The sequence below is a fragment of the Rhododendron vialii genome, chromosome 3a (genome assembly GCF_030253575.1).
Source record: "Rhododendron vialii isolate Sample 1 chromosome 3a, ASM3025357v1".
NCBI lineage: Eukaryota > Viridiplantae > Streptophyta > Magnoliopsida > Ericales > Ericaceae > Rhododendron > Rhododendron vialii.
Window position 1 is genome coordinate 14,715,389 of NC_080559.1, and position 19,468 is coordinate 14,734,856.

The window sequence follows — 19,468 nt, forward strand, 5'->3', positions numbered from 1 at the left end:
TCACTCCAAAATAAGCTTAAGTACAATATGAACAAGTTATTAAGTTACAAAATAATTTAGTCAGAAGAAAATTCTTGAATGAATAGTTATAAACCCATCTTTATCAAAAAAAAATGGATTACAAAGATGATTAAGTAAGTAATGAAGTTAGCTTCAATTCCAAAAAGTCTTCACATCCAAGCATACGATGCATGTAAGTTACTATATAGCGTTTAACCTGAAAAGAAAGATAGGTTGAGCTACATTAGCCCAGTAGAAAAATCTTTCACCAATTCTATGTGCAAATATGATGACAAGTGTAAACGGAAGAAGACATGAGATTATAGTTCAACCAATGGGTAATAATCAACTCGTAGATGTGCCAACGTTCATTACGATCTTTCCAAGACATGCCATCAATGCAATTTACCCTATAGATCATAAACATTAACCGCTCCAACAAACTCGACATGACTCACTATTATCAATCTCCATCATCTGTATTTCACCCTTTGCGTTACAATATAACACCACAAGGGTTACCTTATTACCACCCATTGCGTTACGAAGAACCCTAACCACTTGGATCACTGTATTACCACTCATTGCCTTACGAGACTCACTTGAGTCTTCGTATTACCACTCCTTATGTTACGAGACTCTTTATCCCAACTCTCGACCCAAATAACTACTTCCTTATGTAATATGCGAATTAAAACTTTCTCATGATCATACTTGTACATGAAACATCATACATTATATCAACAGAGCTACCAATATGCCACAAACACTCTCAAGTAATCAATCAATCAACAAGTTATATTTTAATGTAGTTTTTAATCAAGTGAATTCATATTCGTTCCTTACTAACGGAAGGCCAACGGATCAGGGATAACATCAATGAATCAAATGAAGTTAATTGAACATGCTTGGAATAGATTAGGAGGTGTTCAAAAAGGTTTGGAAGTGATTGTGGTTCAAAACAGTCAAATCGGAGCAAACATGGGCAAAACTGCCCAGAAAGCGAAGGAGTATCAATAAAAAAATAATTGTATCGATACGGGAACGCTACGACAGATTCTAAAGCTACTGGAATGTAGATTCCTTTAACGTATCGATACACAAATACTTGTATCGATATGGGGACATTAAGAACGACGATTTTGTGCAGAAAACTTAAAAGTAAGTACAACAAACACAACCAATGATCTAAGGTACAATTTCTATACTTAATCAACGTATAAACACATAAAAGAGGTAAAGAAATCTCTACCTCGATTCAAGGAGCAAAACCCAAAAGATTCGAACGAGCCCTAGCTCCAAACTTTTGAAATCAACCAAGATATTCTTCCTGAGTCTCACCCAACGCGATATGAGTCTAAAATCGTGTAGAGAAGGTGAAATGAGGGTGGATCCTTGAGGTTTTGGTGAGATGGAGTGGAGTTTTTGAGAGAGAGCAAGAAAGAGAGAGTGAGCCGAGAGAGGGAAAGAGGGACGACGTGAGAGAGAGAGAGAGATACAAGGGAGAAAATGATCTCCTACATACCATACACCCACTATATATACTCATATATCCTATAATCACACTCACACCCCCTCAATATTTTATTTTCTCACTTAAATCCTTAATTCAATTAACCACTACAAAAACTATATTTTCTCAATTAAGCATTTAATTGAGCATTTCAAAAATTAAAATTATTTGGGTCTCTAGAATGCAAAACATCAACTGGTTATTTACATGATCACAGTGATGATCTAAAATGAATACAACATAAAAGAACAAGGTCCCTGTCATCGGGCAGATTTGCGCGCGCAGCCACAGAGTCGCGTGCACGAGCCAAGGACCGGCGCACGCAGGTCTATTGTTCACACGGTTTTTGAACCTTGTTATCCTTAGGGTCAGGACTGGTATTGATTACCAACCTTGATCCTGCCAGCCCCCTTTAGAGATCAGAACAGGAAGCAGCAGGTGTTTATACTTTTGTTTGAGTTTGAATGGATGATTGAGCTTTGATATTTGAGGTTGATTGAGGTGTTTGAAGGTGGTTGTGTGATAGATGATTGTATGCTTGTAACCTTTTTTTTTCCTAACCCTTTTGAAGAAAGAGTAATGGAGGTATTTATAAAGCAAACACCCTCCATTAATGGAAACCCTCCATTAATGGGAAACCTTCTAGAAATCTTCTATTAATGGAAACCCTCCAAAAATAGAAACCTTCCAAAAATAGAAAGTATAAGATCGGCTGCAACTTTAACCAGCGCGTGCGGGTCCAAATGACCGCGTGTGGGTCAACGGTCAAACTTTGACTATTGACCAACACTCAACACTTTGACTCGCGTGCTGGTTCTCAACCAACGCGTGCCAGTAGGGTTCTGGAAAGTTTATTGGGGTTTCAAAACGCTCAAAACTCAACCACTTATCATTCCGGGAGTGTTCTTGATCCATTTCATCATCGATGAATCAAAAATCAAAAATAAAGAAAAGCAATCTGGAAGTCCAGATTGGGTGTCTACACTATCTTTTCCATGCTCTGCAACTTTTATTTTTGGAACAGAAATATAACTTCAAATTTCAAAAAAAGTCAATTTTACGGGCCTTGCCACGCACCTCTCACTAGTCAATTAATTCCATTAATTTTCTTCCACCAGAAAAAGTAAAAGAACCATTTCATCTCTTTTTCTTTTATTTTTTTTCCCCCTCTCTTCTTTATGGTATTCTACGTCTCATTCAGCCGCGATTTTGGAAAACGTATCAAAATTTACCCTTTTGCTTTCCATTTAATTATTTTTTTATTAATACATACATATCCTGGGCTACGTTTTGCATCATGTAAGGAAATCAACACGGCAACACCTACCATTTCTATAACAGTAGAACAAAAAAAAACTACAGTATACTGTTAGACCTCTGAGATAGTATATATTAACCATGCATCCAAAACCGTTGAACCTCTGAGGTGCTTTGTCCAGATATAATGAACCAAAGAGAATCTGTTTGGTTGCCTCGAAAGATCCTCCGAATGCCAAAATTCATGCACTAAAATTTCAAACAGTAACTATGTACGAAGGCTTGAATCTAAACATTAAATAACTTCAAATAGTTTCGTTTAAAGGTTTTGAATTTTGGATTCTAATAATTATCTTATTTCCTTTCAATCATTATTCTCTTTATTTATTTTTCAATCATTATCCCTATTTTCAAACATTACTCTATTTTTTTCTACATTCATTACTTACAAATCTAAAATTTCAAAACAAATGGGGTAAATCATGCCCTAGTTAAATTGGCATGGCAGATTATGAAGTTTTATAGGGGTGGAGGTGCAAATTAAATAAGCTAAAAGTTGCAATGAGTCACCAGGCGGGTCACATGTAGAGGGTTGCTAGCATGCCATCTAGGAGCTTATTCTCCATCAATTTGAAGCATAGGTCGGCAGGGATCAGATCCTCCCATATGTCAGAGATCTCACCTGATTGTGATGCCAAATGAGCTCATAAATGCTTGGTTTTAATTATGTATGTTATTAGAAAAAAATCAAATGAATCAAATATGACATGTACTAGTATCATTTTGTCTTAAATACTTTTCACGTCAAAAAATCGTTAGTAAATTAGATTGAAGTAGATTCATTGTCTTATCTCTATTGAATAAGAAAATGATTTTGACACTTCGTATTGAGTCATTGACACTCCATTTTTTTGTCATTATCCTATATATAAAATTACCAAATTATTATTTATTTTGTTAGTGTTCTCCACTTTAATCTGTATTGTTGTACTTAATTTCAAATAGGAAAAAGACAAAAAATAGAGTGCCAAATTGCCAATAAATAAAAGTGGAGTGTCAAAATCAATTTTCTATTGAATATATATGTACTATGTAATAAGAAATCACTTGGAAAAATCTTGTAATAAGAAATCACATGGAGAAATCTTGGTCGCAACAACTCCTCCTCCTTTCGGACAGTAGCCTCGGAAACTGCAATTTATTTTCCATCTTTTCCACAAGGCAGGCCGGCTAGCAGCAACTTCGCATATATATCATGCTCCAGCGACGCTTCTTTGGGCTGGTGCTCCATAGTTCGAATGCTAAAAAGATGTAGAGCTAGCTACAGAGGTCAGTAAATGCAAGAACTTGTCAGTTGTTTTAAGTTTATAAGTTATCGATATAATAGTGTAATTTTCCTAATATCATGCATATTAATTGTGCTCTTTGTGTTCATCTGTCAAACGTGATTATAATAACTCATTTAAGTATATGTTTGGAACTTGAAAAAAAAAAAAGGTTTTGTAACACAAAATTAAGTCGTAGCTATTTACGTACGGGCCGGCCATGGTTATGCACGATAGGAATTGCCTAGAAGTGTGACCTTGATAAAGTTTTCAGAAATAGTATTAGTGTCGCCATAATTTTATATTTTAATTAGGAAGGCTATTTTAGGATACTAGTGCGTGGTGCAAAATTTTAAGAGGAAATAAATCTTGAGGATCCTAGATCACCTATAGGTTTCATCATTTGTTATATATGTTTTATCTCTCCGTGAAAAATATGGCCTATCTTCCATATCCGTGTCATTTCAATTTGTTTTTCATTTTGGGAACTTCTCAGACATAACAAAATGAATATTTTCACTTCTATTTTCATCCGTTTATTTCGTAAAGGCTTATGTGAAAAATAAGGGTGAAAACAGGGGAAGAAAAACCATGGAGTAATTTGCAGCCTTATCCCTAATTGAAAAAGGAGATATATGCTTATAGCTCCAGTGTCCCCAACACCATGAGATGAAACAAAAACAAAAAAAAAAAAAACTTTTATGGACTATTTCACTGTCAACATTTGGGTTCCAATTTACTATAGCGTACGTTCTAGTTGGATCTCATCTCTTGGAGCTCTTGAATTAGATCTGGATTGAGCTCCCTCTTTCCAACCTAATTTTGCAAAACAAGGAACCAAGTTATTGCCTAGCCGGCCGGAGACGACTAGTTAAGTAAGTATTCAAGAAAAGGAAGTACAGAGCTAGAGTGAGTAAAGACGATGTACCTCTCTAAGGTTTAGTATTATAAGGATATTCTGAGTTACTAGCCTTGGCTTCCAAGATAGCTCTAACCTTCTATGATTGCACAAAAACCATTTCTTGGTATGATGTCATGCATGGCGATGGTCGAGTGTCACTCTATTTGGCAGCATGTGACCGAGCCGTGTGGTGGAATGAAAACTAGTGCCACATGGCTGAACCGAACAACAAGGTCGGCCCAAGAGGCCGTTGCCTAGAGTCTCTAAATTTTGGGCAAAAATAGGGCTCTCTTTATATATATATATATATTATTTGTTCGTTTTTTAAACGCGTAACTTGTTGGTTAAGTGGTGAATTGGTTTCATGCAATGCATTGTAAGATTGTAACAATGTGATAGTGAAGATTATACATCTATCTAAGGGGAGAAATTTATTCACAGAGGTTTTGTAAACAGTTTGTTCACGGAGTGGTGCAATCGCAGTAGTTGTCAGCATTAAGGTAATCGGTGAAAGATTATCTAATCTTCATAACTTTCTCTCCGGACGTGAAAAGTAATAAAAAAGGCATTTGGGCCGAGTCTATAAATCAGCACATTGAGCCCAAAAAATGAAAAAGAATAAACAAGATTGCACAACGTAACTTGTGTCCAGCAAAGAATCATCCGCAGCCATTTGGGATTGAAGGGGAAGAAAGGGAGTGGGGGACTACCCTTCTCTCTCTGTTAAAATCTCTTTTTCTCTCTCCAAGTTTTCTCCTCTTTAACCTTTTCAGAATGATTTTCCCCCAAACCCCTAGAATGATTAGATTAGAAGGTAGGAATGTGAGTGACTGAGGAAAGCTCGCAAGGGAGAATTAGAGAGAACACCTACCTCTCTCTCTCTCTCTCTCTCTCTCTCTCTCTCTCTGTGCTTCCCCTGTTTTAATTTCTTCTTCTCCAAATAAAACATAAACTTTTGAAAACCCTAGCATCGAAGTAAACACATTTTTCCATTAATTACTTTGCTAGCCGCTAAACTATTGCATATAAAGACATCACATTTTCCCAAGATTTGCAGCTTCCAAAGTGAGCTGAGCATTGAAGAGGAAGACAGGCATATCTATCTATCTATCTGGATTTCCATTTTACAGAGAAGCAAACAACAGCAACCATAAACCACACACCATTATTGCTTTATCCCCCTCCAAGTATGCTTCCTCACACCTACATTCTCTTTTTCTGCCTCTTAACCTCTCTCTATCCCCTTATTAGAGCCACTTTCAATCTTACCCTCCCTCATCAGCACCCCAACCCTGAAGCTGTGGTTCAAGAAGTACAAAGGTAAATACAACACATCCTCAACATTTGTGAGAAATCCCTATCTGGGTTTCTCCCATTACAGCATTTTCTCAACTGGGTCACCCTTTTTCCTCGCTACATTGAACTAGAGCAACAGGAAACCCCATCCTGGATTTTGTTCACCGAGCTACTGCATTGTTTGTTTCAAAAAAATGGGGGAAAAATCATCTGGGTTTTGCTCATTATAGTAATTTTAAACTTTCATCTATGTTTTTGGACAGAATCACCAAAATGGATTTTGCCCATTTTAGGGTCTTGTTCATTGGAGCATTCTGCAATCTGGGTCTCTCTTTTGCTCTACACAGGCCCTCTAGATTGCTCTCATTTTGGGATTTTTACGATCTAGCCAGCTCACTTTTCCTTATTTTTAGAAGGGAAAAAAAATAAAAGAACGGATAGAAAAGAAAAGAAAACCAAATCTGGGTTTTGCTCATTGGAGCATTTTCCAACCTGGGTCTCGCTCTTTTTCTATCAAATCCATCTGGGTTACCCTCATTCTTGAATTTTCAACAAACTGACACACTTGACTTTTTTTTTCTTTTCCCCCCAAATCAAACGACAGGAAGCTAAATGAATCTATATCCAGAAGACACATGCTGTCGACGGGGTCCCCTTCGTCGTCGTGCCTCACCGGGAACCCAATCGACGACTGCTGGAAGTGCGACCCAAACTGGGCCAACAACCGCCAGAACCTAGCCAACTGCGCCATTGGCTTCGGCTCCCACGCCGTCGGCGGCAAGGGTGGCCAGTTCTACGTCGTGACCGACTCCTCCGACCATGACGCCGCCAACCCGACGCCCGGCACCCTCCGCCACGCCGTCATCCAGACGGATCCCCTCTGGATCGTCTTCTCGTCGAACATGATCATAACCCTCAAGCACGAGCTAATCGTCAACAGCTACAAGACTATCGACGGGCGTGGCGCTCACGTGCGGATTACGGGGGGCGGGTGCATTACGCTCCAGTACATTAGCAACGTCATAATCCACAACATCGAGGTCACCCACTGTGTTCCATCTGGTAACTTTTCTCTCTTCCATTATTATTATTTTTTAAATTTTACGATACTGTTTTGAATCAACTTGTGTGTTTGAATCAGCTTGCGTGCACATCGTGCACATAAATAATCCCGAATCCGTTTAAAGGTGAATCAACCAGAACCAAAGAATTCATAAGAAATTGAGAAAGTCAATAAACACAACTTTAAAACCCTCAGCACGCAGTTGCGTTAATAGCATTGTTCAAAAAATCACTATCTGTTCTCAAAATGAGAAATTAAAAATAGTGCATTACTTTATGAGTTAAAAGAATTTGATTGATAGTTCTCACCTGGACAATCGTGTGGCAGAAGCACACCTACCAACTACCGGACTAACCGGTTAAAAAAAAAACTACCGGACTGACCCTTCAAGTTGTTTTCCCTCAGGTAACACTAACGTACGGTCGAGCCCAACGCACGTTGGGTGGAGAGGCAAATCGGACGGTGATGGGATATCCATCTTCAACTCTCGCGACCTGTGGATCGACCACTGCTCGCTGTCGTACTGTGCGGACGGTCTGATTGACGCGATCATGGGGTCGACGGGGATAACGATATCAAACAGCTACTTCTCGCACCACGACGAGGTGATGCTGTTGGGGCACGACGACAAGTACCTGCCGGATTCCGGGATGCAGGTGACCATAGCCTTCAACCACTTCGGTGAGAAGCTGGTGCAGCGTATGCCTCGGTGTAGACGCGGCTACATACACGTGGTGAACAACGATTTCACCGAGTGGCAGATGTATGCTATCGGCGGTAGCGCTAACCCCACCATTAATAGTCAGGGGAATCGCTATACCGCCCCGGTGGACCCTAACGCCAAAGAGGTACTCTCAATTTTCTACTATTTTTTTCCCCTTTTGTGGCAAAAATTTTACAACCACCTCCAAAATTACATTCCTTCTCCCACAATCACTTACACAAATACATATACAAACTCATTCACAAAACATACACCGGATCTGTGTGTGACCGATATCGAGTAATCTGTGGGGTAGATTTTTATGTATACCGGGGATACCAACCCCCTATGGTATGTTTCTCATTTTTAGGCCATTTTTCGATCAAATTCTGATGATCAATTCCATTCATTTTACAGAGTTCGGTGAGAACCTTTATCATACCAAAAATCGCGTTCATCGAACTTTATTTGATACATGATCGGCACACGTGAAAATCGCAAGAAAAACAAAAAATGGGTTCCGATTCAGTGTGTTTTTTGACTCAGTTTTGATTTTCTTCAATTTTCACGCTTGTTGATCATGTATCTACTGAAGTTCAATGAATACGATTTTTGGTATGATTAAGATCTTCGCTGAACTCTACAAAATGAAGAGAACCAATCATTCATATACAAAATGAAGAGAACCAATCATTCATATGTGATCAAAAAATGCAAAACGTACCGGAAGGGATATCTCCGGTGTATAGAAAAGTTTCTCTTTTAGTGGTAGAATGATTGTTTTACGGTATGTTTTTGATAAAGAAACGACAGAATCTCGAGGACCACTAATAAATGGAGTAATTTTTCTAAAATTATTGATTCGTCATGTCAAATTCCGCGTCTGCGATGTGGACTTTTTGACTTTTGTCTGGATGGTATGGGAACCGTATAATGGGGAAGGAAGGGTTGTTCTACTTGCTTTGTTGGCACGTGAGTTGTACGCGTCGATTAACTCTTAAAACTTGCTTAGGCCTTTGCTTATTACTGTTGAGTTTTGACTTTATGAGTAATGCCAATAATTTGTTCACTAAAACACGGCGATAAAAACATAAATTTTTTTGACGAACAAGTTGAATGCATTATATTAAAACCAAAACATAAACAGTACAAAAGGGGACACTACCGGTTCCAAATACAAAAACTAACAAAAAGAAAATACAGGAAAAAACAACAGAAAACAAAAGAAAAAATCCGCATGGAACCACGACGCCAGAGCCGGACCCATCGAACACACTCGTGAGGAGGGGTCGGAGAGATCGAAGTTGAGAGGCCTGCATGACATAAATTGGAAAGTGTGGATTTCGTCACTAAAATGTCCTTACCTGACTTGCATGTGCTGATGCATGTGCGGTAGCCCACCAATTGGGTTTTGGAAAACACAGGGTCCGGCTCCTCTCCAATCTAATGGTTTGGACTGGATGAGACAGTCCAGATCGAGACCATCCAATGGTAGATTCAATAATTCAGATTTTCTCGTACACTTTTACAAGTCAGAATGCTCTTTTATTGATAAACGTGTAAATACATCCAAACCGTTTACTGTAGCAAATGAAAATGGTTCAATCAAGACCGGATAGGATCCATTTCCAAAACAAAACACTATTTGTTTTCTTTATGAGGCCAAAATATGTGTACAAATTTTTTGGTACACTTTTTCAGATGATGAAGCATAATAGTAGTATTTTCTAAATTTGCATAATACAAGACGAAATAGCGTATCATTTAGGAGTAGATTGATTTAATAAAATTTTCACTAAAAAATGTACGAAGAAAATAACATGTAGGGAATGACTTGGATATCCCCTTGTCTCCTCCAATGGTGTCCCTCCATTGTGCCTCTGTGTGAGAATGGTTATGTCTATTTGTATGAGTTGTTATGTCATTTGAGAGGGCACTGTAATAAATGAATAGTAACTTTGTTTGGGGGACACCATAATGGCATAACAATGCCATTTTGAGAAGTGTTATGCCATTTTTGAAAAGTATTATGCTATTTTTACGGTGTTCTCCCAAAATTAATAAATGACGTAACATTGTTATGTCATTTTTCAACGTGTTATGCCTTGAGTGATATGGTATCCTCCAGACAAGAGGGAGGATACCGTAGCATTATCGTGATACCTTGTGTCCACCAACACGCGCTATTGGGTTCATGGGCTTCAAATTCTGACCCTTTACGTGTGAATTGACATTTTTGGACAGGTGACGAAGCGCGTGGACACGGACGAGGGCCAGTGGTCGGACTGGAACTGGAGAACGGATGGGGACATAATGGTAAATGGAGCATTCTTCGTGCCATCTGGTCAAGGGCTAAGCGCCCAGTACGAAAAGGCCTCCAGTGTCGAGCCCAAGTCCGCTGCGCTCGTGAGCCAGCTTACAATCAACGCTGGCGTCTTCGGTCAGGCCAGGTAATTAATCCCCTTGGCCCGCCACTTTCTTGTTTCTCTGTAATTTTTTTTTATAATAAAATTATTCAATGCTCCTTGGGGCACTACCACCAAATTCTTTCTCCACCACATATTTGTGTGATTTCGATTACAAAAAATATGTGATAGAAAAGAATTTGAGGTATCGCTACGTGGTGGCCCAAGGACATGCAATAAACCAATAATTACTCATAATTTTACAAAGGTTTTGATGGAACGCTCCAAATTTGAATCATGCATTGGTATAACCATAGTCCTTAATTTTAGATGAAAGGGACGGTTCAAATCTCGATCGGCTATTTCTACAATTATTCAATTAATGGCAATCTTACCGGTAAAAGTTTATTATCAAATCTGAACCAATTGCATAAGTGGACTATCCGTATTTGGACCATCCCGCCCGGTTCAGATTAAGGACCGTTGGATACATTTCCTTTTTGCAGCGGCAAATGCCTGTCCTGATTCAGGGGCATTCTCGTCGTTTCGGACGTATGTTCACCTGGTTCTGTTGTAGAATTACCAAACTACCCCTATTGTTGGACCACCCTTTTCTTTGGTGCCTTTTCCTGCATGTGTCAGGCCAACTGGTTTCAACTTTCAACTGGTATAAATCACAATGGGTCCAGAAGCAGAAATGATTCGTGCACAGCAAGCTGTGCACAGCAGCCTTTTTCTCCCGCCTTGGGTCGCATAAAGATGATCGGAGCCGCTCATTTTGTTCAAAATATATCGTTTAAGGTCTGTAAAAAATGATTCTGAAGTGATTTTGGGTGTTTTGTTAACTCCTCAAACAATATCGAACGAAGCTCATTTTTTACAGAGATCTTAAACGATATATTTTGAACATGAGCGGCTCCGATCATCTTTGTGCGACCTGAGACGGGAGAAAAAAGCTGTTGTGCACAGCAGTCTGTGCACGTAGCACAGCTCGTCCAGAAGGACCGTCCTTTCGGCCTTGATTTTGAGGATCGGAGAAGAATATCTTAAGCGCTCGTCCATATTTTATACTACTATATATATTTTTGTATAGGTAACGGTTAACGTCAGTGGTTACTGGTTAGATTACAGCTAAACTGACCAGGTCCTGTTCTAAGATTTTCGAGGTTCTGGGCAGGATTTGAAAATTGGGCATCTCATTTTTTAGTATATTGGAGGCTTTGCCTTGTGGTTCAATGGCAAAGTGCTTGTAACATTTTTTAAATTCATAGGATCATGGGTTCGAGACTCCAAAAGCTTTGTTTTAGCAACCTTTTTGTTGTACACATTCCAAAACTTTTAGATGAAAAATGAACCAGCCAGGGATCAAACTCAGGAACCCGTGCTCCATACACGCACCTTACCACCATGCTACACTAATCTTTTTGTAAAATTGTTCAAACACATAATATTTATTATATTCTACCATTTTGGGAGCCCTATTATTTGGCCCAAAATGAGAGGTCCTAGGTGCCTGGTGGGCTTATGCCCTTAGCCGACCTTGAAGCTGACCATAAATTCATTTACCTGAAACCTCACACGTCATGGCACTTAGGCAACGTTATATATGTTAATCTTTTATTAATGCAGATTTAACAAAAAAAAAAAAAACCAAACGATATATAATCAACATGATTTTTTGCATGAGTGATCTTCTTGATGAGTTTTAAAAAGTACTACTACTAAACGATTTTTGTTAATTGAATTGCGGAGTCCCGAAGAAAATCCACAATAGGCGAAAAAGAGGGTCACCACTCCTAGACAGAAGATCATTTTCCTAGTTCAATTTTGTTTTCTGAGTTCCAATTCCAAACTTGCTGTTTCCACTCTCCGGAAAGTACTGGACCCCACTTCAAACCTTCATTGTGGAATTACTATTAGTAGCATGTAATGTCTGTGTGTAGAGACTTTCTGGAGTAGAATCAGTTTATTCATACAGACAAAAGTGTACAGATTGTGTACAGGTTTTTGATAAGTTCCACACAAACGATTCGAGCCGTTCATTAAATATAAAACACTTTTTGCAAGGGTCCGAATGAAAAACCAGTTCAATCTGATACCTAACAGTTCTTGACCCAATCATCTAACTTTTCATTGAGATTTTAGGAAAATGAAAAGTTAAATGATTGAATCGAGCACTTACAAGTATTGGTTCAAGCTGATTTTTCACGGAGATCCTTGAAGAAGTGTTTTACATTTAATGAACGGCTCGAATCATTTGTATGGAACTCATGGTGAGCCTCACAAAAAATTTGTGCATGTAATATCTGTGTGGAGAGACTTTCAGTAGTAAAAACGATTGATTGGAACTAGTGGGGTTTGTTATAGATACAAGTTTATGTATGTATGTTGGGTACATCGACCCACGTGATCGTGTGGGGCTTTTGAGAATCCAACCCAATCCAAGCAGACGGTTTAGTTTTGTCTGGGAGCTTTATGGACCTAATTTGCTTTAAAAAAATGCTAGTCTAGTCTCATTCTTGCCAGTAAAAATGGAGTAATCACTTTTTGGGGGCAAATTTCACTTACCCCCCTGAGGTTTCTGACAAAATCACTGACCTCCCCTAAGGTTTCTGAAATTTCACTGCCCTCCCTTACTTTTTTCTGACATTGTCAAGATACCCCCTCCGTTAATTTCTCCCCAAACGGAGTTAACTTTTGTTAGAAAATGACTTAACACATCCTTGCCCTTCCATATCTTTGCCTCCATACACACTTTCTCTCTGGCATACTTGAAACCGAGGCCCTTCTCCTCCTCCTCCTTTTTTTTAGTGGTTTCATTTCTTCTTCTCACTAAGGGTGGGTTTGGATTAAAAAGTCAAGTGACTTTTTTTGGGTCTTTATTCAAAAAAATTTGTATTTGTTTGTTTTGTATCAAACTTTTATGAATTATTGATTCGCAAAAGTAAAAAATTATGATCGGAATTCATAATTTTTTGAATAATGACAAAAATAAGTCAAAAATATAACTTTTTTTTTTATACTTATTTTTGTCTTTTTAAAAAAATTTATGAGTTTTGGTCAAAATTTTATACTTTTCCGATACTTGTCGCCGAGACAAATCAATAAGTCACAAAAGTTTGACGCAAAACTAACACATGTGAATTTTATTTTGAATAAAAAAAAAAAGTTACTATTTGACTTTTAAAGTCAAATCCACCCTTAAATATCATTGCCATTTTGCACCTCTACCACAACAACTACCAATCTACCAACAATACAACGGCTTTGAAGGATATTATGTGCTCCACATTAATACAAGTGGTTAACAAACACTTAGGATATAATATGCCTTAACCGGCCAACTTGTGATTTTACTTTTTTCAAAGAACAATCAAGCTTGAATTCCATGTCTTACGTACTTAAAAACTTTGTATTGGTTTTATAGTCCAATAAAATAATTCTTTATTATCTTACAATAAAGCTACTGAAATTAAAGTTTTTATGAAGTGATATAACGGAAAGCATACTAATATATCTTAGTTTCTGGGGATGCCAAAAAGGATGGATAATTGTTGGAGCTCAACTGATTTCGGCTACCAAGGAGTGTGCATGGATCGGGATGAGCGGGTTTAAGGGTGTATTTTTCAACCAACCTGTACTAGGCGAGTTGTAAATTTTTGTACCTATCGCCCACTTATCGACCTTTAAAACTAGCGTGTTGGTTGATTTTTGTGGTGGTTTGACTCACTTGGTTAAGCGGTTTGAAAAACATTCACTCTTTGAGCATTTTTAGAAAAAAATTCACAACTCGTTTAATAGAAGACGGGAGAATGGAATGAGGTGGGTTTAATGGGTACGCTTATTTTATTTTTATTTTCTATAAATAGGTGGGGTAATAAAGTGTGGTGGGGACCTTAGCATTGTAATAAAAGATTTTCAAAGGTGAAAAAGACTTGAGACGGGTTGTAGGATTAAGGGATTCGAGTAATTAGTTCAATTTTTCCCGAGTGTAGGTCTTCTTTTGTCCAGATATTGTGACTTGTGGTGCTCATATTCTTATGATTTTGTTTTTGGTTTTTTTGATTTGCTTCATCTAGGACTTGATTCTTGTAGTTAGTTTGTTAAGGTTCTTGAGATTATAACTTGGTCTTTTGTTTTCGGTATATGTTTTTTTATATTTAACTAAAAACCAAAAAAATTTAGTTTCTTTGTGAAAAAAATAATTTATTTTCTACAAGAACTAGAAATTACAGTATTTTGATTCTTTAATCAATTATAATATAGTCATCATAAGCAAGCTTTTTAGTTATAAAAGTTATTTGATAATAAAATATCAATTAGTTCACTCATATTATTTTGATGTAAAGACAACCAATCAATATTATTGTGGGATAATTAAAAATCTTGACTGCATTGAGAAAAAAAATGAGGTCCATGATTACAAGAGAGGCCAAAAGTGTATTTTGGACACTTTCAAGATAATAAAGCATGATGTCAGCATGAATCATTTAATTCTGTGAGAATATTTAACGGCAATGTAACAGAAGGGGGTATCTTGACAATGTCAGAAAAAGTAAGGGAGGGCAGTGAAATTTCAGAAACTTCAGGGGGAGGTCAGTGAAATTTGTCCTTAATTTTGTTAATAATATCCCAACCTGAATATCCGCCGCTCTGGTCTTTAAAACTTTTTTACTGTATAAAAATATTACTAACACATTGAGGGGATTGGTGCCATTTGATTGTTTAAACCCCCTCATGTTTGACCTTTTGAACACTGAAACTATATATATAAAACCAGTTAACTGCCCACTTCCCTTATTTTTTTAAGGGGTCATTGAAGGGAGGCTCATGAATAACCTTTTTTGGACAGCATACATAATAATGCCCTACTTTACCAGCTTATGATATATTTGTCCTATCTAATGCAAAGTATTGTGCACACAATACTAGGAGTAGATCTGGTTGTTTTGAAGAGTCTAATTGTATTTATTACACAAGACTACTCCCACCTTGCCTGTTTGCCGGGTGGATAAGGTTTTAGGTGAACAAAGAAAAAAGATTGATAAGGGATGGATATGTTATGAGGAAATTAGTTAAGAAGAGGGGTTTAGCTTATACTTGGTCTGAATGGTAGTTTTTTTAAATTTTTTTTGAAAGGTGTCTGAATAGTAGTTGATATGGGTGGTCCAGGGTGGAAAAGAGTGGATAATTTGAGAAATTACTTAATTGCCCTCATTAAGTCATTGCATTGAGAATACAAAAAAGGTTTGAGGGGTATTTATGTCTTTTACTGCACCCGGATAAGGTAATCCTAGGGCGGGGCTGTGTCAGTTGAGAATCGTGGTGGGGGGATAAGCTCTTCCCCCCTTCTCCCACCACCCAGTACCTTTCTTCCTTCTCCCACTCTCTCCCTTCTCTTCTTAACAAACAGGAACGTCCTTTAACCATAGAATGGTTACATATGAAATACCTAGGCAATCCAGTAAATCAAAACTTGCCATTACAGGTAACAATAGATCAAATAATAGTTGGTATTGTAGTTTACCACTTTGTACTCATTTTACAAGATTCCTCCGTACAGTAGATGCCGAGGAAAAAGAAATACCAGAACTTCTCCCTTCGTCTCTTTAATGTCGTCGGTCTCTTTTGGGAGTTTCGGTTTTCTACGGGGACACGCACTAGCTTTGATTTCTAGTATTGCCCTTTAGTTTTTACTTTCAAGACTATATATTTTATTTTTGTAACCATATCATGCCAACCCTAAGCCAACCAGACAAGTAATTCTGAGTGCTACCCAATACCCATCAGTACTATTGTTACAACCCCTAATATTTCAAAGGAAAATGCAAGCGACTGCCTACATACATTGGTCGCATATATCCGTGAATAGGGTAGCGAGGTTTATTGAAAAATTTAGTTTTCCGACATTATGTGAGTATTATTCACCACTCATTGGGAAAACCATGCTTGAGGCTTTCATCTCACTCGGCTCCTAAATGAAAGAAATTTTTTCTTCTTGCGCCAAAGATCTTTATCTTTTTCGAAGGAACTCCATATAAAGTAGTGCTAATATTTTACTTCTAAGAGATGAAAGGGCAAATGTTGTGTTTGTACGTAGCTGGTGTCTGTCTCTTTCTGTGAAAAGTAGACCCAGGTGGGTTTTCCATAAGTCACAAGCCATGCACCAAAACAGTGAGGCATGTGTGTGTGGATCCTCTGGATAAAAAAAGAAGTCTAATTACATAACTGTAGAAGCGGCTGTGGGTGCCCATTTTTTTTTTTTTTGGGAAAGATATCATAGAGTTATAGAGTATAGGACTACCCCACACCCCTCAGCTCATTTAAGGTCTGTATGCTTGAGAATGTGAGTAGTGACTCACTTATATTCTCTACATTCTGCTTTCCAGCCAATTTTTGGGGCCCCCCTAGCTATTATTATTATTAATTTTTTTTTTTTGGACCAACACTTGGGCCCCAGCTTCTGATATTCAAACAACTAACCTTGTCTGTTACAGCAAAAGGTTCCCTCTCAATGACCCATTTGCTGGGCCCCCTTAAAGTATTGTAGAATTACCTTTTAGACCTTTTGCATCTTTAAATAATCAGAACACCAAGGTTCTTTGGTAAAGGTTTGAGGGGGAGGTTTTGGGTTAATAAGTGGAAATACAACTTATTGCAAAACATGTTGAGAGAGGGGGTGGTTCTGGGAACCCGAAGTGAACAAAGAAGGTTTCCTCTAGAGTCTCGTGTGTTTTTAAATCGTGTGTTTTTGCTTAGGAGACTCTCGTAAAAATGCAACGAAAATGATCTAAAAAGTTTAGAAAATCCATCTAAAATCATGGTATAGTAACATTTTTTTGAAATTATATGACCGAATTGTGGCTAATTTAGTTTGGGGAGGGAGAAGGGAAAGAAAATGGGGTTGTTCCATGTGCAGAGTTACATGGAAAAGAATGAAGAGAAGATAATGCATTCAAAGTACTCCTACTTGAGATATGAATAGTCTAACATATATTCTTTCCTTCTTTTGAGCTATGACCAAAAACACAATTGAAAACATCCTTTCTGCTCACCTTTTTTGCCCTTCCATATCCCTCTGCCTAATCCAAGTTCCAAACAAATAAGCCAAACTCTTAGTATATCTTTCAGAAGAGGTCATCAACTAAATAAACAATGAATATGGTCCTAACAAACAGAGCATAGGTGCCATAAAGAGATGAGCTAACTACATTTGACTGCTCCTTTCATATGGGTCCCATTTTTCCCTCAATTGGATCACTTAGAGCTGTTGCTGTTAGTTCATAGACTTGGCACCCTGGAAAGGTTCTTTCTGAGCATGCCAGCATGTGGTGGGAGGCTTATTGCTAACACAATTTGAACAAATTCCTCTCTCCACTTGCTTTGTTAGTTCCACCTCAATAACCACTTGGACTTGGTAAATCACTTTTGATATTGAATCGTCGGGACAAGATCCTCTGTCTCAAACTCTAGTTGCAAGTCGTGCTGATGATAGTGCATTTCAGAAACAGACAAAGATATTTGAGGACAGAGGATCGTTCTTCGATTCTTATAGGTCCCATTCCACTCTCTCTAGAATGTGCCCTTCCTAGAGCATGATTTGATTCTTATCTCTCCCAAGAATATATCTCCCTGTCCTGATACACTTTTAGTCTCAAAATCGTACCCCGAGAGTCTGGTTTTTATGTAGTGCCATTCTAGAGCAGATGAAAGTGTATTGGACCAAGAGCGCAAAGATATCTTATGTAACAGAATAACCTGATTCATTTGAGCCCCATGTCTTCTGCAAAGTTAAAATTATGGAGTAGTTGTTTTTGGTTTTGCTTTCAAGTGTTGATACTCTTTCGTTGGTGTAACTACCATTCTACCAGGGAGAACAGCGTGAGCATATCGTACCCTGGATTCAGTGGCGGTGGCGGTGGGACCAACACGGGCAGCTCCGGAAATGGGAACGGTGCGGGGTCCAGTGGCGATGGCGATGGCGACTACTTTGGAATGATATTCGGGAGCGGCGCGCCACCAACAGCTTTGTGTACAACCACCACCACCACCGTCCTCTTATCTCTTTTGATTATCTTGACTTTATGTATTAGCACCAACCATGATGGTCTATTATTATTGTTACAATTATTATAGTTATGATAGAGATATTTGGAAAACGAGGAAATTGAAATTGAAGGAAATGGAAATTTCAAAATTCGATTCATTGCGAAGTCCCACTATTTTGTTAGCATTGATGGCCATCATGGACTTTATTGGATGAGCTTTGTGGGGTCATTTGCATGTTAAGGTCTTTCACATGGATCTCTTTTTGCTAAGCCTTTTCACATGGATCTCGTTATAAGAGCTTGATGCATGCATTGTACGAGCATATTTCAAGGAAAATGACTTTTACACCCTTTTTTTGTCTTTATTTGGTGTGAATTTACTCCATTGTCCCTTAATATGTAAAAAAGTGAACTTATGAAAGGGTAAAAAGATAAATTCACATGAATAAGGACAAAAAAAAGAGTGTATTTGATAAAAAGAGAAGTGTAGAAGTCAATTCCCATATTTTAACCGTCGGATTTGCTGACCTCTTTGCTTTGACTTTATTTGCTTCGAATAGAATTGGAATTTGGACGTATATATAGAAGGAAAAGGAAGGAAAGAAAGAAAAGGATAGGGTATGGGTGGATGAAATGGCACTTTCGCATCCTGCGTCAAATTCAGAGCCTTTGAACACTTTAATCATCATGTAATATAGCTTTCCATACTTAATAATGTCATTAATAACATGGGGATGGTCCCCTGGTGGCGGATATTGCCAAAACCGTCCAAATAGATTTGATTACTCTCTCTCTCTCTCTCCATGTATATGCACAGCGTAGCATTTGCTGTTTACTGTTCAAAATGAATAGGATACAACGAAGGTCAAGTATAACGAAATTGGTGATTGTTACAGATCAAAAACTAAATACGAACGTAAAGGCACGGGCAAATTATAGCCATGGAGGAATCGGGTC

The 19,468-nt window shown here is 38.1% G+C and overlaps 1 protein-coding gene across 1 annotated transcript; it reads left to right on the plus strand.

Moving 5' to 3' along the window:
• The first annotated feature begins 5,613 nt into the window (after positions 1 to 5,613).
• On the plus strand, positions 5,614 to 18,669 carry LOC131319207 (probable pectate lyase 12). Its single transcript, XM_058349367.1, has 5 exons — positions 5,614 to 6,316; positions 6,897 to 7,354; positions 7,761 to 8,203; positions 10,303 to 10,508; positions 18,335 to 18,669. The coding sequence occupies exons 1-5, from the start codon at positions 6,186 to 6,188 to the stop codon at positions 18,597 to 18,599; spliced, it is 1,503 nt and encodes a 500-aa protein (XP_058205350.1). The 5' UTR covers positions 5,614 to 6,185; the 3' UTR covers positions 18,600 to 18,669.
• The last annotated feature ends 799 nt before the right edge of the window (positions 18,670 to 19,468 follow it).